General features: G+C 35.8%; 1 protein-coding gene across 7 annotated transcripts in view; it reads right to left on the reverse strand.

Annotated features, from left to right (window-relative positions):
* Positions 1-1,001: 1,001 nt before the first annotated feature.
* The window catches only part of G3BP2 (G3BP stress granule assembly factor 2), an 86,760-nt gene continuing 70,964 nt past the window's right edge, over positions 1,002-16,797 (reverse strand). For 4 of the 7 annotated variants that reach the window (XM_047799356.1, XM_047799354.1, XM_047799357.1 and 1 more), the window contains 9 exons: positions 16,057-16,138; positions 14,824-14,997; positions 13,742-13,832; positions 12,965-13,064; positions 12,125-12,305; positions 11,025-11,123; positions 6,442-6,544; positions 5,073-5,201; positions 1,002-4,500 (listed from right to left, as the gene is read on the reverse strand). In XM_047799356.1, the coding sequence (XP_047655312.1) occupies positions 3,944-4,500; positions 5,073-5,201; positions 6,442-6,544; positions 11,025-11,123; positions 12,125-12,305; positions 12,965-13,064; positions 13,742-13,832; positions 14,824-14,997; positions 16,057-16,138 (1,516 nt within the window). In that variant the 3' untranslated portion in view covers positions 1,002-3,943. The remainder of the gene's footprint in view (positions 4,501-5,072; positions 5,202-6,441; positions 6,545-11,024; positions 11,124-12,124; positions 12,306-12,964; positions 13,065-13,741; positions 13,833-14,823; positions 14,998-16,056; positions 16,139-16,797) is intronic. The other 3 variants (XM_047799360.1, XM_047799361.1, XM_047799359.1) reach the window with 3 other exon arrangements.

Below are 16,797 nucleotides of genomic sequence, written 5' to 3' on the forward strand. Positions count from 1 at the left end.
GAAAGCTGTTTTCCCACAGCCATAAAATTAGGTGAGTAATCACGCATTATACTTAAAATTGAAAATGAGTTTCATATACATTTACAAAAATCTCAAGTATTACTTTCAAAAGAAGTATTTAAATAATGGTTATTCTGGCTTTTGCCCAGTACAAACCCGTGAAGATTCATTTAAGGATTCTTCATAAACAGTGTTATAAAATCACGAAAAATTCATTTATAGCACCCCTTTTAAGGAAGGAAAAGTCTCAAGTTCTAAAACTGCTTATGCCTTAGGACCTCATTTTTCATTTGAAGTGCATATTCATAACATAATTAATACTAAATGATTATTTTCCTTTTAATATTCTTGTAGAGCCTGACACATCTGTTCCAATTGCTACACTGAGTCATATTCAGAACTTCAAATAACCTCAATCTTCCTGTATCTTATGAGATGAGGTAGCAATCCTCTGGAAAATCTAATATTTAAAAAAATAAATAGGCATTCCTGTAGTGGCTCAGCAGTAACGAACCTGACTAGTATCCATGAGAAGGCAGGTTCGATCCCTGGCCTCACTCAGTGGGTTAGGGATCCAGATTGCTGTGAGCTGTGGTGTAGGTTACAGATTTGGCTTGGATCCTGTGCTGCTGTGGCTGGCAACTACAACTCCTATTTGACCCCTAGCCTGGGAACTTTCATATGCCACAGGTGTGGACCTAAAAAGACAAGAAATAAAAACAAACAAATAAATACATGTTTAGCAGCCTGCTTTAGATCACTCTCACCATCCTTACTACTTACTATTCTGTTCTAATATTCTTTATCTTGCACACCAGCTATCTAACTGAACTAGGACCGATCTCTAATGATATTCAAGTCTTACTTAAATGACATATCCAATTTCAAAAATTAATCAGCTGACTTCAGAACTTTTCCTTATTTTTACTTAGGCTGTGTGAAATGCAACTGGGAGAAAATATTTTGGAACACAAACCTACAAATTAAATTAGGGACATAGATAAATGCTGCAGACATCAGTAGTTTATTGTTTGTTTAGTCCAAACACATTCAAAATGGAAACTCAAAGAATACTTTCCACCTGAAACAATTAAACTAGATACTACTAGCATATAATGCTTAACACATTACAGCAATAAAGATGGTAATCCATTGTCTTCTATACCTACTAAAGCCAAGATGGTAAAGCCAATTTGGTTGCAATAGTGTCATAAGGATAGAATAGAATATTACCATCCAGAAAAAAAAAAAAAGAAAAAAGAAAAAAGGAAAACAGCAAATAACAGTAATGGTAGATGAATATTTTTACTCTGGTTCACTGAAAAGGGACAAAATGTTAAAAAGTCCACAGTACTGCAGGTGAACAATCACCATGTAAACTTCTCCATGTGATGTTCTTATGTTTTATTCATGGTACGTAAAGACTGAAGCTGAATGGCTCTTTGCTTTAATTTACCTATTACACTTAACATTGATCATTACTTTTGGTGCCATTTTCATGGGTGGCAGGGCAATATCTTGGATTGGAAATTATATATATATATAATATATAATTTGTGTGTTTGTGTATACACACACACATATACACACAGACATATATAAACGGGAAGGAGAAAAAAATGAAAGAGAAGAGGAAGAATATGCTATAAAAAAACAAAACGAAACACTGACAATAAACCACTTATTTAAAAGCAGTTTGAATAAAGGCTTCAAAATTCAAAAGTAATTTTCTGGTAAGAACTTCAAGTACTATACATCAGAAAGTGTAAAAGTATTCAAACAGGAAAAAAATATGCTTAAACCCCCCCCCCCCCCAAAATGGAAACTGAGAAATCTGTGTCCCCAAAATATATGCAATAGTGCAAGACTTTTCCTCAAACATGGAAGACCTCATTCAAGGGGGGAAAAAAGGGACAGATTTAATTTTATTTATATTGCCCAGTACATGAAAAGCAAAATATGTGCATCATTTGCTAGTTTACTAAATAAATAGCAAACAGTCTCTTAATTCAGAACCAGTTTGCTATTATGTCAAGTGCATTTTTTGTCTGTTTTTACTAAGATAGAATGGAGAAGTCTTCCATGCTAACAGCAGCTTTAAGCGGTCACACTTATTTACCCCACTCCTAGCCTGAAACATCAGAAACTGATAGGTACCGAATGCTCCAAGCATAAATTGGATATCCTTTGCCATACTTGCGGTTTACTGGAACTTGCTCTAAAGACAGACAATAATCCAGTAGCTACAAACTTTGCCCACAGAATTGTTTAGAGATTCATGTAAAAATAAAAGATGCTGTCCCAGACTTAAAATTCAGAGCCACTCGGGTGCTGACATCAGTTCAAGAATTGTGCAAAATGAATGACCGTTCCCTGCCCCCCAAATAGAAAATGCAAACACTTAAGAGCTGCTGTTCCTTTCACTGAAAATTGCAGTATCCTCACTTCGGGTTTACTTGCCATTTATGGAATCTGACTGCTTTTTAAATGTCGCTAAAAAATGTACAAGAAGTCGATTTGACTTTTCCAAACACCTTTCAAGTGATACACTTCAATGTTGACATTCAGGCCAAGAGAAAAGTCAACAAGAAATTTACTCAAATAACTGACTTCCTCCTCCTTCTCTCTCCCCCCACTCTAAACACACAAGACTCCCTCCCACAGAGAACACAAAGTTGTTAACTGAAGAACAAGGTAAATATGCTAGTCGATTATGCTAGTCGATTTTACTGATTTTAAAGATACTGCAATTTTTATACACATCAATGATTTTTCAACATTTTGCAGCTGTTTGGCTTTGCAGCACAGCAATTCATACACTATACTGTACAAAATTACCAGCAAGACTGGAATGATGTATTAATAGAAGGCACCATCATGCTTTTTACATTACCAGAGAACAAAAATACAGTAAAGACAAATTTTCACTGTACACAGCTTAAAGAAAGGAAAAGGGGGAGGAGTGTGTTGAGCAGCCAGCCATCCCTGTACTGAAGAGGGGCAGGTAGAAAAATCTGAGATATGGAGCTACTAAATCTGGTCTAATATTCAAGACCATAGCATTTGAAGTTCTGATTTTTGTTTAGTTCATAACTAAATGATTTCCTTCTGGAATATACTTGTAGTCTTGTTAAGGTTTATGTGTACACACGCTGGTCACAGCAAGCAGATAAAATGCCCTCATCATTTCACAAACTATGCTCTACTGGAAAAAAAGATGAAAGATTTTTTTCCCCTGTTGCCTCCTGTTGCAGATGTCAATGTTAATGAATTCAGAGTACCCATTAGTGCATTTTGATGAGTGCATAACAAGTTTCTGTTGGTTTGTATTTTTGGGGGGAGCCAAGAAAAAAGGCAAGATTCTCCAATTGCACAAATTGCACTATTTGTGTTTCCAACATTAACAGGTAGAAACAGTAACACTTAAACAAAATGTGCAGCAGAGGGGGTTTTTTTTGACTCAAAGGACCTGAATTCAGTTGGGCGTGTCCTCTTAAGTTCATTTTGTTGTAGACAGTTTAAGATATGGTCATTTCTCAGTCCTTAATTCTCCAAGTCTAGATTTATAAATTAACAATGCGAATCCTGCTGTAAAATTGGGGAAATAATGTCCACCTCAATTTAACTGATAACCAAAGATGCTTTTCACATCAAAGAAATGATCAAAAAGGCTGTGTCACATTCCAAAGCCAAAAAAAATTAACAAGAATGCAAACACGATGAATAATGTACCACTGCCAAGACTTTGCCAACAGTGGAGCTTCAGCGACGCTGTCCTGTGAAGCGGCCTTCCATCTGCCCGGTTCCTCTTCCAGAGCCAAGTTTCTGTGCCATGCCACCTCTTGGAGGGGGTCCTCTTCCATCCCGGTCCCTCATCATTCCACCGCCCACTACTCCACGGGGACCTCCAGGACCTCGATCATTGCGCCTAATATCCCTGCGATCATCGCCACCACCTCGGGTTTCTCGCTCTCTGGCAGCTCTTGTCTTTTTCTCTTCCACATTTAAACGTACTTCCCCTCGAAACATAATTGGCTTTAAAAAGGAAGAAAAAAAATTTACATGGGCAGGTGAGATAGTAATAGTAATGTATTATCAAACCCAAACATAAGGAAGAAAATCCTGAGACAAAAAAATCTTTGATGAAATTCTTAATATGCAATCTATTCAAAGCTTTACCAGAGCAAATAATGAAACTTGAAATAATCCATACCTCAGACTTTAAAACTACTAACAAATCTTTGTGCTTTGCATAAATACCATTCCATGGGAAAACTATTTTAGCTTTAACCAGACTTTCTCTGGTTTTAAAATGTATCAAATTAATACTAAATACAATAGGAATAATAAAGTCTTGAATTATGCCCTTAAAGCTACTTACTTTTGCAATTAAGATTCTCTGAACTGGTTCAGAGTCATCAAAAACCACAAAACCAAAATTTGGAAGCTTTCCCCCAACACCTTTGGTATTGATGCGAAGTTCCACAACGTTTCCAAAACCTGTGAAAATATACATTACACCAAGGGTTAAATATTTTAACAGAATACGTTGAGACTTTAATTATTCAAGATGAAATACCTTAATCTACTTAATCCATTTCAACATAAAGCTGCAAGCTGCTACAACCCAGTGCCAGTTGAGGTACATTTACTTTTATAGGTCATTCACCAAAGACGCCAACAACTAGGCTGTTTTGTTACTCTTCTGCATCTTTATTAGTCCCTTCAAAAGAAAAGTTACCTACATATTAGACATACAATGTCATTTTCTATTTCTGACTTGTATTCACCAAATAAATTCCACTTCCAAATTGAAGACTGATTCATCCAACTCTCTCTTCTAACCTCTACAGAACCAGGTCAGTTAACACTAAGTATAGTCACTGGGAAACATCTTACATAACCTTCTACTACTCCCTTCTGCTCAATGAAAGGTGACTGGTACCTAGAGACAAACAGTATATAGAGAGGTAAATGGGTTTTTTTGTTTTTGTTTTTTAATCCTAATTACATTTTGAAAACAAGCTCTCTCTCCTGCTTAATATTACAATAAAGCAAACTAAACCACTTACTCATGAAGAACTCTTTCAGTTCATTTTCATCAATGTCATGTGGCAAGTTACCAACAAAGAGTTGATGACTATCTGGGTATCGAATTATTCTACGGTTGTCAGACTCATTCTGTTCGATATCTCCTCTGCCTGAGAAAAGAAATGGAGCCGATATTAAAGTTTACAATATCATATAAAAACTAGTTCAAAGCAAGGAATGATAAAAAAAAATAAATAAAAAAACAACTTGGTTTCCTGTTTTAGTTAAACAAGATAGTGAGCTTCTTGAACGGAGGTGGAGGTGTCTAGTATTAGTAGGTTAGTTAGAAAACACGACATTAAAGTGAAAAGTGAGGGTATTGACTAGATTGCTAAAGTCCCTTCTTCTAGATTTACTGGTCTGATTATATGAAAGTCAAATATTAGCAGTACAAGCATTCCTCTTTAGCCAGACTTTTGCCATCACCCAGGAACTCAGAGTGAGGTACATTTGTACTAAATATTTATTATTTTAAAATCCACAAATGAATCTCTGGTTGTGTGAAATTACAGCAAACTCATTAAATTTAATAGCAGTAATATCTCACTGATAGGGCCTTTCATACACATTAGGGTGCTCGTATACACACAAAATCTAATTTCGTTCTCCCAGAAACACAAGAACCACAGTGAAGCATATAAAAAAAGGCATCACAAGGAAAAACCTGTGTATTAACTGAATGGTATGAGAGAAGCTCAGTATTTAAGGGTCTTACCCAGTATCATAAACTCAATCAGTGACAAAGCTAGGACAAACTCCAGCTCCCATGACTTCTGGTTTTAATAACACCGCTTATTTTACTTTTGTGGGAAAAAAATTATATATTCTAAATTTGATGTATACTATCTCCCACCTCCTCCCAAAAGCAATCTAAACATACTTATAGAATCCAAAGAGAGGTTCTAGACATATCAGCTAACAATGGAAACAAGTCAAAAATCACGGCAACTTACTTAATACCTAAGACAATCAAAATAAGAAGAATCAGGGTGTGCTTATTGTTTATCTGTGAAGAGATAAAAGTGCTAAGTAAGAGAATAGGTTATTGGCAGCACGGTTTTGAATTCTTGGAACCAGTGACAATAACCAAATAAAATGTGTCTCAAAATTCTTTTATACCTGCGAAATATGAGTCTCCAAGGGAGGTCAGCTAATCCACCCCTAAAAGTTAGTTGTTTTGCCCAGACTATATTTAGCAAGTTACTTAAGCCTTTAGGCAATTTGGTACTAGAAGGATTTGCACATAAGACACATTATTTTGTTTTTGTTTTTTTTTTTTAAATTTTTTAAGTTCTGTCTTCTCCAGCTTCCAAGTGCTAAGTGCTGAAGGCTACAGAGGGGCTGACTCACCTGGTCTTGGTCCCCTAGGAGGGAAACCAGGTCTTTCTCTAGGTCGTTGTTCCCGCACACGAGGTGGCTGAGACTGAACTTCTGGTTTAGTTTCCACTCTCGGCTAAAATAAAAGGGAAAAAACATATTTTAAAGAAACACATTCCACAGGAGAAAAACCAACTAAAGCAACAACCAACAACTCACTAGCAGGCATAATGGTAATTTTAAGTTTAGAGTATTTTTAACGTAGTGCTCTACATATGTGAAACAAATTTTCATAAAAATATTCTGTACCAATCTAGGACTGTAGGGTAAGTTTTGTCTTTCCACTGAAGACTATGTAACTCATAATAAACTGCTTTTTACAACTATATTTTTTCCAAAAAGTTACACCCACATTGAGACAGCATAAAAAGTATTGCTACAAAATCACAAAAATGCAAGATAAGCCACTCCACATATACATGTATTTTTATACATGTTAAAAAAAGCCATTTTATCTTCAAAAAACAATATATGACACATATGTTCTCATTATCTAGTCTGCTGCTCTTAAATACTGCTCAGCAGTATCTTCTAAACCCCACCCGATAAATAATTACTTTAAAAAAATCACTATTTTGATACTCCAGAATATACAATTTAGCATATTCTGGTGCCTAAAAATACTACCTTGAAGTTAAAATGCACATAAAAAACATAACAGGAATGTGTACATAGCATCTCAAACAGTCAAAGAAGGCCTACTCTTCTTTACAGGAGAGGTGTGCATTTATTTAAGGACTGACCCAACGTTTCTTAACTGCTTCTTAGGGGTGGCAAGAGAAATAAGAGATCATTTTAAGGTACTCTCCAAAGGTTTCTGCTAACTGCTAAATTAAGCAACATATAAGGTAACTATGCTAAAAACAAAATGACATTTGCATCTACTATTACCTTTTCCTTATTAATACACTGGCATTTTCAGTATTTCCAACCTCTTCGGGCTGTCTACTGCCCAAATACTTATGGTCCAGGAAGAGACAAAATATATGCACCTTCAAAGGATGCTCAAAACACCCAGGAGGAATATGAAGAACGTGTCCTTAAGCTAGCAATTTCAGTCTGTCTTTATGGCTGATAGAATCTCTGAGTTCCTCAGTCCAGGCAGTAGCTAAAATTCTTTCATCACTTATATAACTGGGATATTATAATTTACAAGAACAAAGAACTATGCTTCTTTCAAAAATAATTTACTATAAATAATTTCACCCACTGTAAACCAAGATATATTATCTTCCATCCTAAGCAGTACAACAGATTTGCCTGTCTGTAAAAATTCTGTTTTTTCTTCCATGTAGATTTCCCCATTTCCCTCAAAATGGAAGTTCCTTCCCATGCAGAATTTTGCTAGTTTAAGAAAAAAAATTTTAGTGTTTAACTCTCCCAAGCTTTATTTTATTTTTTTGGTCTTTTTAGGGCTGCACCCACAGCATATGGAGGTTCCCAGGCTAGGGGTCAAATCAGAGCTGCAGCCGCTGGCCTACACCATGGCCTTGCAGGATCTGAGCCGTGTCTGCTCATGGAAATGCTGAATCCTTAACCCTGAGGCCAGGGAACAAACCTGTGTCATGGATACTAGTTAGATTCGTTAAACCGCTGAGCCACAACGGGAACTCCCCAAGTTTTAAAATTAATTATATGTATTTATTCCTTAAGAACAATATCTTAATCTACTGCTACACCAAGTAAAGAACCAAGCACAGTGCCATTAAACATGGATGTTCAATAACTATTGGTTCATTTAAAATCAAATTCCACTTTTAGGTCTCTAATCCGTAACATGTAGGAGGAGAATGTTCTACGCTTGACATAGAGCCTAAATTACAGCACTGAGACTGTTGCTCTCTGTATCTGGAATTTAACATTACATAGTAATTTGACCAAAAATGTGATGCCTAAAAAAGGTCAGTTATTTAGAAATTTCAACTAAGGCGGGGGAATGGGGGAAAGGGCCTAAAAGCACAACTTACTTCAGTATGAATGTAAAACAGAATTAAAGAATATATGGTCTCTAACAAAGTGTGACAAAGATACTATGTTTCAGAAATTAATAAAAAATAGCAAATGTACATCTTTCATAAAAATCTCAGGAAAATCTCAACTCATTCAATTCAGGAAAAAGAACTCTGCCTGACTGATTCAAATTCTTTTAAAAACAGATTACTGAAACAAAAATAACTACAGAAAGTACTTCATCATCTTTTAAGGATTTAAAATTTAAAAAACACCAATTAAGCCAGCTGTGCACTTAGAATTTTTTAGGCTCAATATCATGAAAATTATTTGTTCCATTAAGGTAAAATAACTAAGATATCACATACTACTTTAGGGCCTAAAATTAATTCCACAAAATCAGAACATGTGCTCACATGACAAGTCCCACAAATGAAGATCAAACAGAATACGAAGTAAAAATGAAACCAACAAATCAACAAAAGCAAATAAAAACATAATATATACTTCAACTGAATACAAGCTACTTAAATGAACTAATTAATTTTTAAGAAATTTACCACGTTAGGAGTTCCCGTCATGGCACAGCGGAAACAAATCCAACTAGGAACCAAGAGGTTGCGGGTTCGATCCATGGCCTCACTCAGTGGGTTAAGGATCTGGCGTTGCTGTGAGCTGTGGAGTAGGCTGGCAGCTGAAGTTCTGATTAGACCCCTGGCCTGGGAACCTCCATATGCCGCAAGTATGGCTCTAAAAAGCAAGGAAAAAAAAAAAAAAAGAAATTTACCAAGTTAACTTACCTACTTCTAAATTAATGCCTACCAATATCTTAGAATTAGATTTAATTATTCTATTAATCTATACATGTTTATTAATCTATTTCATGTTAAGGAAATGGATACTACACCAAAGCAGCAAAATTTTGAAGGGCTTATTAAATCAAGTGGAAAAATCATGAATCCATTCTAATATAGCTTAAGGAGTTCTGAAAGTTTTTTTAAGATTTAAATTATAAATGTTAAATTTTTTTTTTTGTTTTAATAAAGGGGTGTGTTGGCAAATACAATTCAGTCCCTTACAATTGAAAGGAAAAAAAAAACAAAAACAAAAAAAAATTTTTCCCTGGACGAGAGGCTAGAATCTAACATAATATAACTTAGACATAGCACTCTTCTTTTCTAATAGAGATACACTCCGCCCCCCCCCCCCACAAAGGCTATAAAGAAACCTACAGATTTGCATGAGTGTCCAACTGTAGGAACTGAACACCCAGGCCTACTACTTTATTTATATGGCTGTCTGACCTTGGGTGACGTACTCTAGACCTCAATTTACTAATCTTAAAAAGGAATAATAATAGTAAACATTCTCACAGGGTGCTTGTGAAGATTAGAGATGAGAGTAAACATTAAGTGCTTTGCACAATACCTGGCACCATACTAAATTAAAGGTGTGCTAATAAGAATTAACTGCTGTAACTTTTGACTATCAGCTAATTTAAAATAAACATAGCCAACTCTCTGAAATCAAGTACCAAGATTCCAAATGCAAATCCAATAGGAAATCAAGCATGTCAAAAGAAAATCCAGAAGTCACTTACTGGATCTTCAGATGGGTAGAAAAAGACAATCAGTACTTGCCAAATTAATTTTCTTCATTAACACAGAATTCTGATTTGTAATCTGAGGTAATTACTCAATATTTCCTGAATATCTATCTAGTTAAAGAAAAATACAAAAAACAAAACCAGGTATGGCAAGGCCAGTATTCTATTTTGTAGCTGATTATCTGTAATAACACCAGGAAGACAGTCGAATAATTACTAGCTACTTCTGAAAAATCTCAAAAGTTTCACCATTTAGAGCATATTGAGAGTTGTAAAGATAATTTTATGTGCACTAACCATTTCAAATGCAAATTTTCTAGTGGAATGAAGTTTGAAAATGCAGGGAAAAGAACTGGACACCCTTTAAGTGTGCCTATTAACTTCAGAATTTAGCTAATTGTAGACTATATACAATAAACATACTAGTTAGCCAGTGTCTTACTCCAATGTTTTTGAAAGCTCTGAAATGGGCAAGATGACAAACAGACAAAAAGCAGAATACTAGAACAATCAGTAAAGGTGAACACTACAGTCATAAGTTGGTACAGGCTTCAATTAAACTGTATGAACCACTTACAGACTGAAAGCTCAGGCAGTGTATTTTTTTGATGTTTTCTCTTTTTAAAAAAAACAATGATACTTTATAATGCCATACTACTTTGTGCCTTTCCAAATTTCTTCCCTAAAATATTTTTGCTAAATAAAATTTTATCTTTTAAAAAAGAATATTTTTTTTTGTTATTTTAAGAAGCCTTTTAAATGACCACATATATTGGTAAAGCCAACTTAATCTGTATTTCACACACCCAAACCCCAAATACCACCTCTGTAGATGATGAATGGAGATCTGGCGTTTAAAGTGGGTGTCACTGACATTTAATACATTTTTTTTGTATATTTAATCCATAATTTCTGATTGACTCATTTTTAAAAGTATAAAAAAGATAAGCAATTGGCAATGTAACAAGGATACAATCCAATGTGTTCACAGATTGGTTACCTGTGAGACTGGTGCTTTAACATGGGGTGGAATTCCAGAGGAAGAAACAGTACCACTAGGAGGCAGGTTTTTACTGGTCACTGAAGCCCAGGAGAAAGCCTGCAGGAAATGCAACAAACCTAGACTACTAATCACGGAAAACCACCAACATTCCTATAGGGAAACTTCCAAATATATATTTTCTTTTCATTTCTAAACTATTGCTTTATATTGGAGGACTCCTAAAAGAAAGGCACACACACACATGCCAGTCTATGTGCCAGCTTTCAAAATCTCATTATGCAAGAAAATTATTTGACTGTTTTGTCTGAACTACTAAATAAATCCACAAGCAAGTTCCTATATGCTCTAAGTAGATGAGCGGGTTCAAACAAAACCACTAACAACTAAATATGCTAGAAAAATAAAAACCTATTAGAACTAATTTCCTTCCCCTTCTGGGGGACGACAGGGTGTTGTGACGGTGTTAAGGGGAGAAGGGAAGGATAGATAGGAAAGAAGAGAGTACCAGCTGGAAATTTTAACAGACATTCACAAATTGAACAAGGAATCTCCTTCTCTCACTACCCAAATATACTTTAACCTTCTACTTTACAGAAAGATAAAAGAGGTTTTAAGGTAGGTTTAAACAATACCCTATGGGTGTCACTCATCTTTCCAAGAGTTTCACTGGTGTAGTAAGGAAGCTGTTCCCATTTAAACCAGAATAACATATATCACTCCTTTTAATAATAAGCCAACTTGTTTTAGTTGGGATATTGCATGACTCCTACTGCATCCGTGCGTAGAGGGCTGAATACGGAATGGAAGAGCAACTCTCAGCTTTACATGGACTCGAACAACTTCATTTAAGATACTAAACATTGCATACAGACAAGGATTCATCTTAAATTTTACTCTTAGAGGTGTTTTTCAGGGGATAAAAATACAATTTCCTCGGAATTAAAAAAAAAAAAAAAGCCATAGCTTCTTTCATATACATAAAAACGCATAGTTTACTATTAAACAATTTACCACCACAGAACAAAGGTCATGCTTCATTAATGGCACAAAAGATGAAAGTGCGATGCTATAGGTCTAAAGAGCTCCTGTGATCTAACCTTTGGTGGTTCCTGTGGCAGAGAAACAGGTTCAGCAGGAGGAGGAGAAGTAGACTTCTCCTCTAATTCTTCTAAGTTTTTCTCCTCTACTTGTGGTTTCAGCTCTTCAGTCTTTGTTTCAGATTCTGGCTCAGGTTCAGGTTCATGAGAGGATTCTTCCAAAGGCTCCTCTATGCCATTACTACAATAAAATATTTTATTCACTTTTCAATATGACTGAAATGACCCATTCAAATAAAAGAAAATACAGCATTTCTCTAACAGGCATAACTAATAACAAGCTGTTCTGAAGCAAAAGTTTAAAACTAGAAGGCAGAGGAAGTAATACTCTCAAACAGAATTTCTGTTTTCTGGCCGCAGGCATGGTGTGCAGAAATTCCGCAGGGCCAGGGATCAAACTCATGCCATAGCAGTGACCAGAGAAGCCACAGCATGAACAACCCCAGGATCCTTAACCTATTAGGTCACCAACGTACACCTCAAGCGGCATTTCTTTAACATGTTTCTTTAAATCCATTTAAAAACAGGATTACTAAAAATGTTTATCACTTTAGCACTAGTTATAAATAAACCCCATATTTAAAAAATAAAATGCTGTTTTGTCCCAGACACTATACATTAGTAGTAAGTGATCAGTTTTGGACCAAAACATGTTCAATTTTTGAATTAAATAAAACAGTATTTTCCAAATTTCTTGCATATACACAGTAAATACTCAAATGCTGGCTTGTTATTGATAGCATCAGCAAAAATTTACTTCCAACAATTCCAGGTACAAAAACCACCTTGCAACTACATTATAGTTTAGAACAGATTTGGCCTTGCAAACACTATTCTTACGTCACAGGGTGAGCTTCATAGTAACCACTGTTAGTTTCCTGCACAGGTTCTGGAGTTGGTTGCCTTTCTTCTTGTTCCTCTTCTACTTCATCCTCTGATTCTGACAATATATAAAATACACCACATCTCTTTTTAAGAGGCTTAATACACAATTTGATAGGTATATTTTAAATGTGTAAAGATGTCATATGATAGTGAACTCCATGGAATTTACTCTATTTTTAAAAAATACCTATTAGTAAGAAAAGGGTAGTAAAAATGATATATAAAGTCATAACTCAGTTTCCTTCATCACCATCTATTCAATGGAGCAATAACAATAAAGAAAAGGAAGCAAACTGGTATGTATCAATGGAAGATCAACTAAATAATTGATCTTAAATATTAAATATGGATTAAAAAAATCAACAGCCAACAAAGATAGATATATTAAGGGAAAAAAAAAAGAAAACAAAAAAGCAAGCTTTGAGCTAGCATACTTCCACTTTTATAAAAGTAATGATCAGTGTAAGATATAACCAAATTCTGTCATAGGCACTAAATGCTTGGTTGCCTTTAGAAGATGAGATTGAGGAAGTTTTTTTTCATATTCTATGTCTGACTTATAATCATAAAAATTTCATAAAATGAACATCTATAACAAGAAACGGGAACAGGAAAGGAGAAAAGGGAGTTAGCCTCAGTTATAACAGAGGCAAATTTATTTGTTTCATACTTTGCAGGTCCTTAAAGAATACCCATACTGACAGAACCCTTGTATCTTAAAAGTAACCTCACCTTCATCAAGTTCTGGTTCAGAATCACCAAATACTTCATCTTCATAACGAAACATATCATTGTGAACATAAAACTTATTTGGAACAGATCCCTGTAGGAAAATAACATCCAAATATTCCATTAATACCCATAAATGTAGCATTAAATTAAGAAGAATAAAAACAATTTCTGGAGTTCCCGTCGTGGCGCAGTGGTTAACGAATCCGACTAGGAACCATGAGGTTGCGGGTTTGGTCCCTGCCCTTGCTCAGTGGGTTAACGATCCGGCGTTGCCGTGAGCTCTGGTGTAGGTTGCAGACGCGGCTCGGATCCCGCGTTGCTGTGGCTCTGGCGTAGGCCGGTGGCTGCAGCTCCGATTCAACCCCTAGCCTGGGAACCTCCATATGCCGAGGGAGCGGCCCAAGAAATAGCAACAACAACAATAACAACAACAACAAAAAAAAGACAAAAAAAAACAATTTCTATTTTAACAGTACAGAAGTAATCTTTCAAAGTTGAATGTGCTATGATGTTAATACAAAGCAAATCACAGTAGATTACTCAAAATACTGAAGCTCAAGAAATGTCTACTAAACATAAAAGAACCAGGACTAATTTACATATGGGACTTCCCCATTTTGTTTATAATATGTAATCTATTAAATATAATAATATGCTTTTAATATTATTTCTGTAGTCTTAATCATCTATTATCAGGACCTCACTTTTACTGAGAAATCAAAGCACACACATAAAGCTCAAGTAAAGTAATCAACAGATCCAATACAGATTTCTCAAAAATAGCTACATGCAGGGAGTTCCTGTCATGGCTCAGTGGTTAATGAACCCGAAGCATCCTTGAGGACGCAGGTTTGATCCCCGGCCTCGATCAGTGGGTTAAGGATCCAGAGTTGCAGTGAGCTGTGGTGTAGGTCGCAGACAAGGCTCGGATCTGGCATTGCTGTGGTTCTGTCGTAGGCCAGTAGCTACAGTTCTGATTACATCCTTAGCCTGGGAACCTCCATATGCCGAGGGTGGGGCCCTAAAAGGACAAAAAAAAAAAAAAATCACATAAATGAAAATTAATCGAAGTGAAAACTTACTTCAGGAGCCAAAACAAAGGTCTGCATAAACTTCCTCTCTGGCTGTCCGCTATTAGACAGCAAACCCATGACCTGGACAACTACTCCATCACTCAAGGTTGCATGAGCATCCACATGACGAATTTTAGTATGACATTCACTGAAGTTCAGAGACAATACTTTGTGGTGTATATCCTTTATTAGAAAAAGAAAGTAGGGAGGAAATACAAACTTGTGATACTGTATTACCCATTCGATACTACAAACTTGCACTGATTTCCTCACAACTCTAGAATATTGACTACTGAACCTCTCTGCCTTATTTGAATCCATTACACCATGTTATGCATTACTGCCAGACCAAAGTTCCTAAATCCACTAGTTTCAACATGTCACCTCTCTATACAAGAAATCACAATGCCTGTCTCATATTACAGGCTTTATACCGCTTTCTCCCACTGTTCTGTATTAAGTATTCAGTCATTCACACGAACTGTGTGGACTACTCCTTGACCTCATACCTAATTTTACATTACTGCTTGTCAGTTGGTGTCATTTCTTCTACTTGCAACTTACTCTTGCTTGGCAAGTTCAAATGCTATGACTCAAGAGTCTCACTGAAGTTCCACATCCTCTACAAAATCGTAAGGTGTATATAATACCGTGCATTACTTTAACATAAACTTTATGGGAATCTGGGGTTTACAGATGCAAACTATTGCATTTGATGTGGATAAGCAACGAGATCTTGCTGTATAGCACAGGGAACAATATTTAGTCACTTGTGATGGAACATGATGGAGGACAATGTGAGAAAAGCAATGTGTATATATGTATATGTGTGTGTGTGTGTGTGTGTGTGTGTGTGTCTGACTGGGTCACTTTGCTGTTCAGTAGGAAATTGACAGAACACTGTAAACCAACTATAATGGAAAAAATTAAAATCATTAAAAAAAAAAACCTTTCTACAGTGTCTCAACTGTTTCATACTTAAAACACACCAAGGATATAAAAAAAGTCCCACTCTCCTTTGTATCCAACCCAAATGTAATACTATGCTTCATACAAAATGGGTGTTTATAAGAACTCAACGCACACTGGACAATTACTGTAACAAATTCTAACAAATTCTAGTGCAGCTAATTGATCACATTCAAGAAAAAAATCCATGGGCACAAGAAGGCTACTTTCCAAATCTCTATCTTAAAATTCAAAAAATAAAATAATCTAAATGTATATGAAACTGATACTTACATTTTGGCCATAAACAGCCTCCTGGGGCTTTCCACTAGCATCTACTCCACCATGAACATAGGAAGAATTCCTACCATAAAACCTGTAAAACCATTGATTAAAAAAAAAATTAAGAGGCAGTAGAGTTCTGGTGTCAAGCAAACCTAGTTTCTAGGTAACTTCTCCACGAGTGTACAGATTAAATGAGTAATGACGTAGAATTCTTCACGTGCCTAGCATGCTAAATATATATACTCAATCATTAGCTATTCTCATCTAATTCTTACCACATCTATATTTTGATAAGTGGAGAAATGAAATATTCAAAACATATTCTAAATACTGACATTGTAGTAATTTACCCATTTTTTCCCGTCAGATACAAAAACTCAGTTATCTAGATCTGCCTGGGAATCAGCCACTGTTTAGCACTCTACTTAAGAGTTTGAAATGATTACTAATTCAAAGGCTTAGTTAAAAGTTTAGATTAAAATTAACTAAAATACTGGAGTTCCCTTTGTAGCTCATCGGTTAACGAACCCAACTAGCATCCATGAGAATTCAGGTTCGATCCCTAGCCTCACTCAGTGGGCTAAGGATCTGGCATTGCCGTGAGCTGTGGTGTAGATCGCAGACACAGCTCTGATCCTGCGTTGCTATGGCTCTGGTGTAGGCTGGCGTCTACAGCTCCATTCAACCCCTAGCCTGGGAACCTCTATAAGCTGTGGATGAGGCCCTAAAAGACAAAAGACAAAAAAAATA

The sequence above is a fragment of the Phacochoerus africanus genome, chromosome 10 (assembly GCF_016906955.1).
Source record: "Phacochoerus africanus isolate WHEZ1 chromosome 10, ROS_Pafr_v1, whole genome shotgun sequence".
NCBI lineage: Eukaryota > Metazoa > Chordata > Mammalia > Artiodactyla > Suidae > Phacochoerus > Phacochoerus africanus.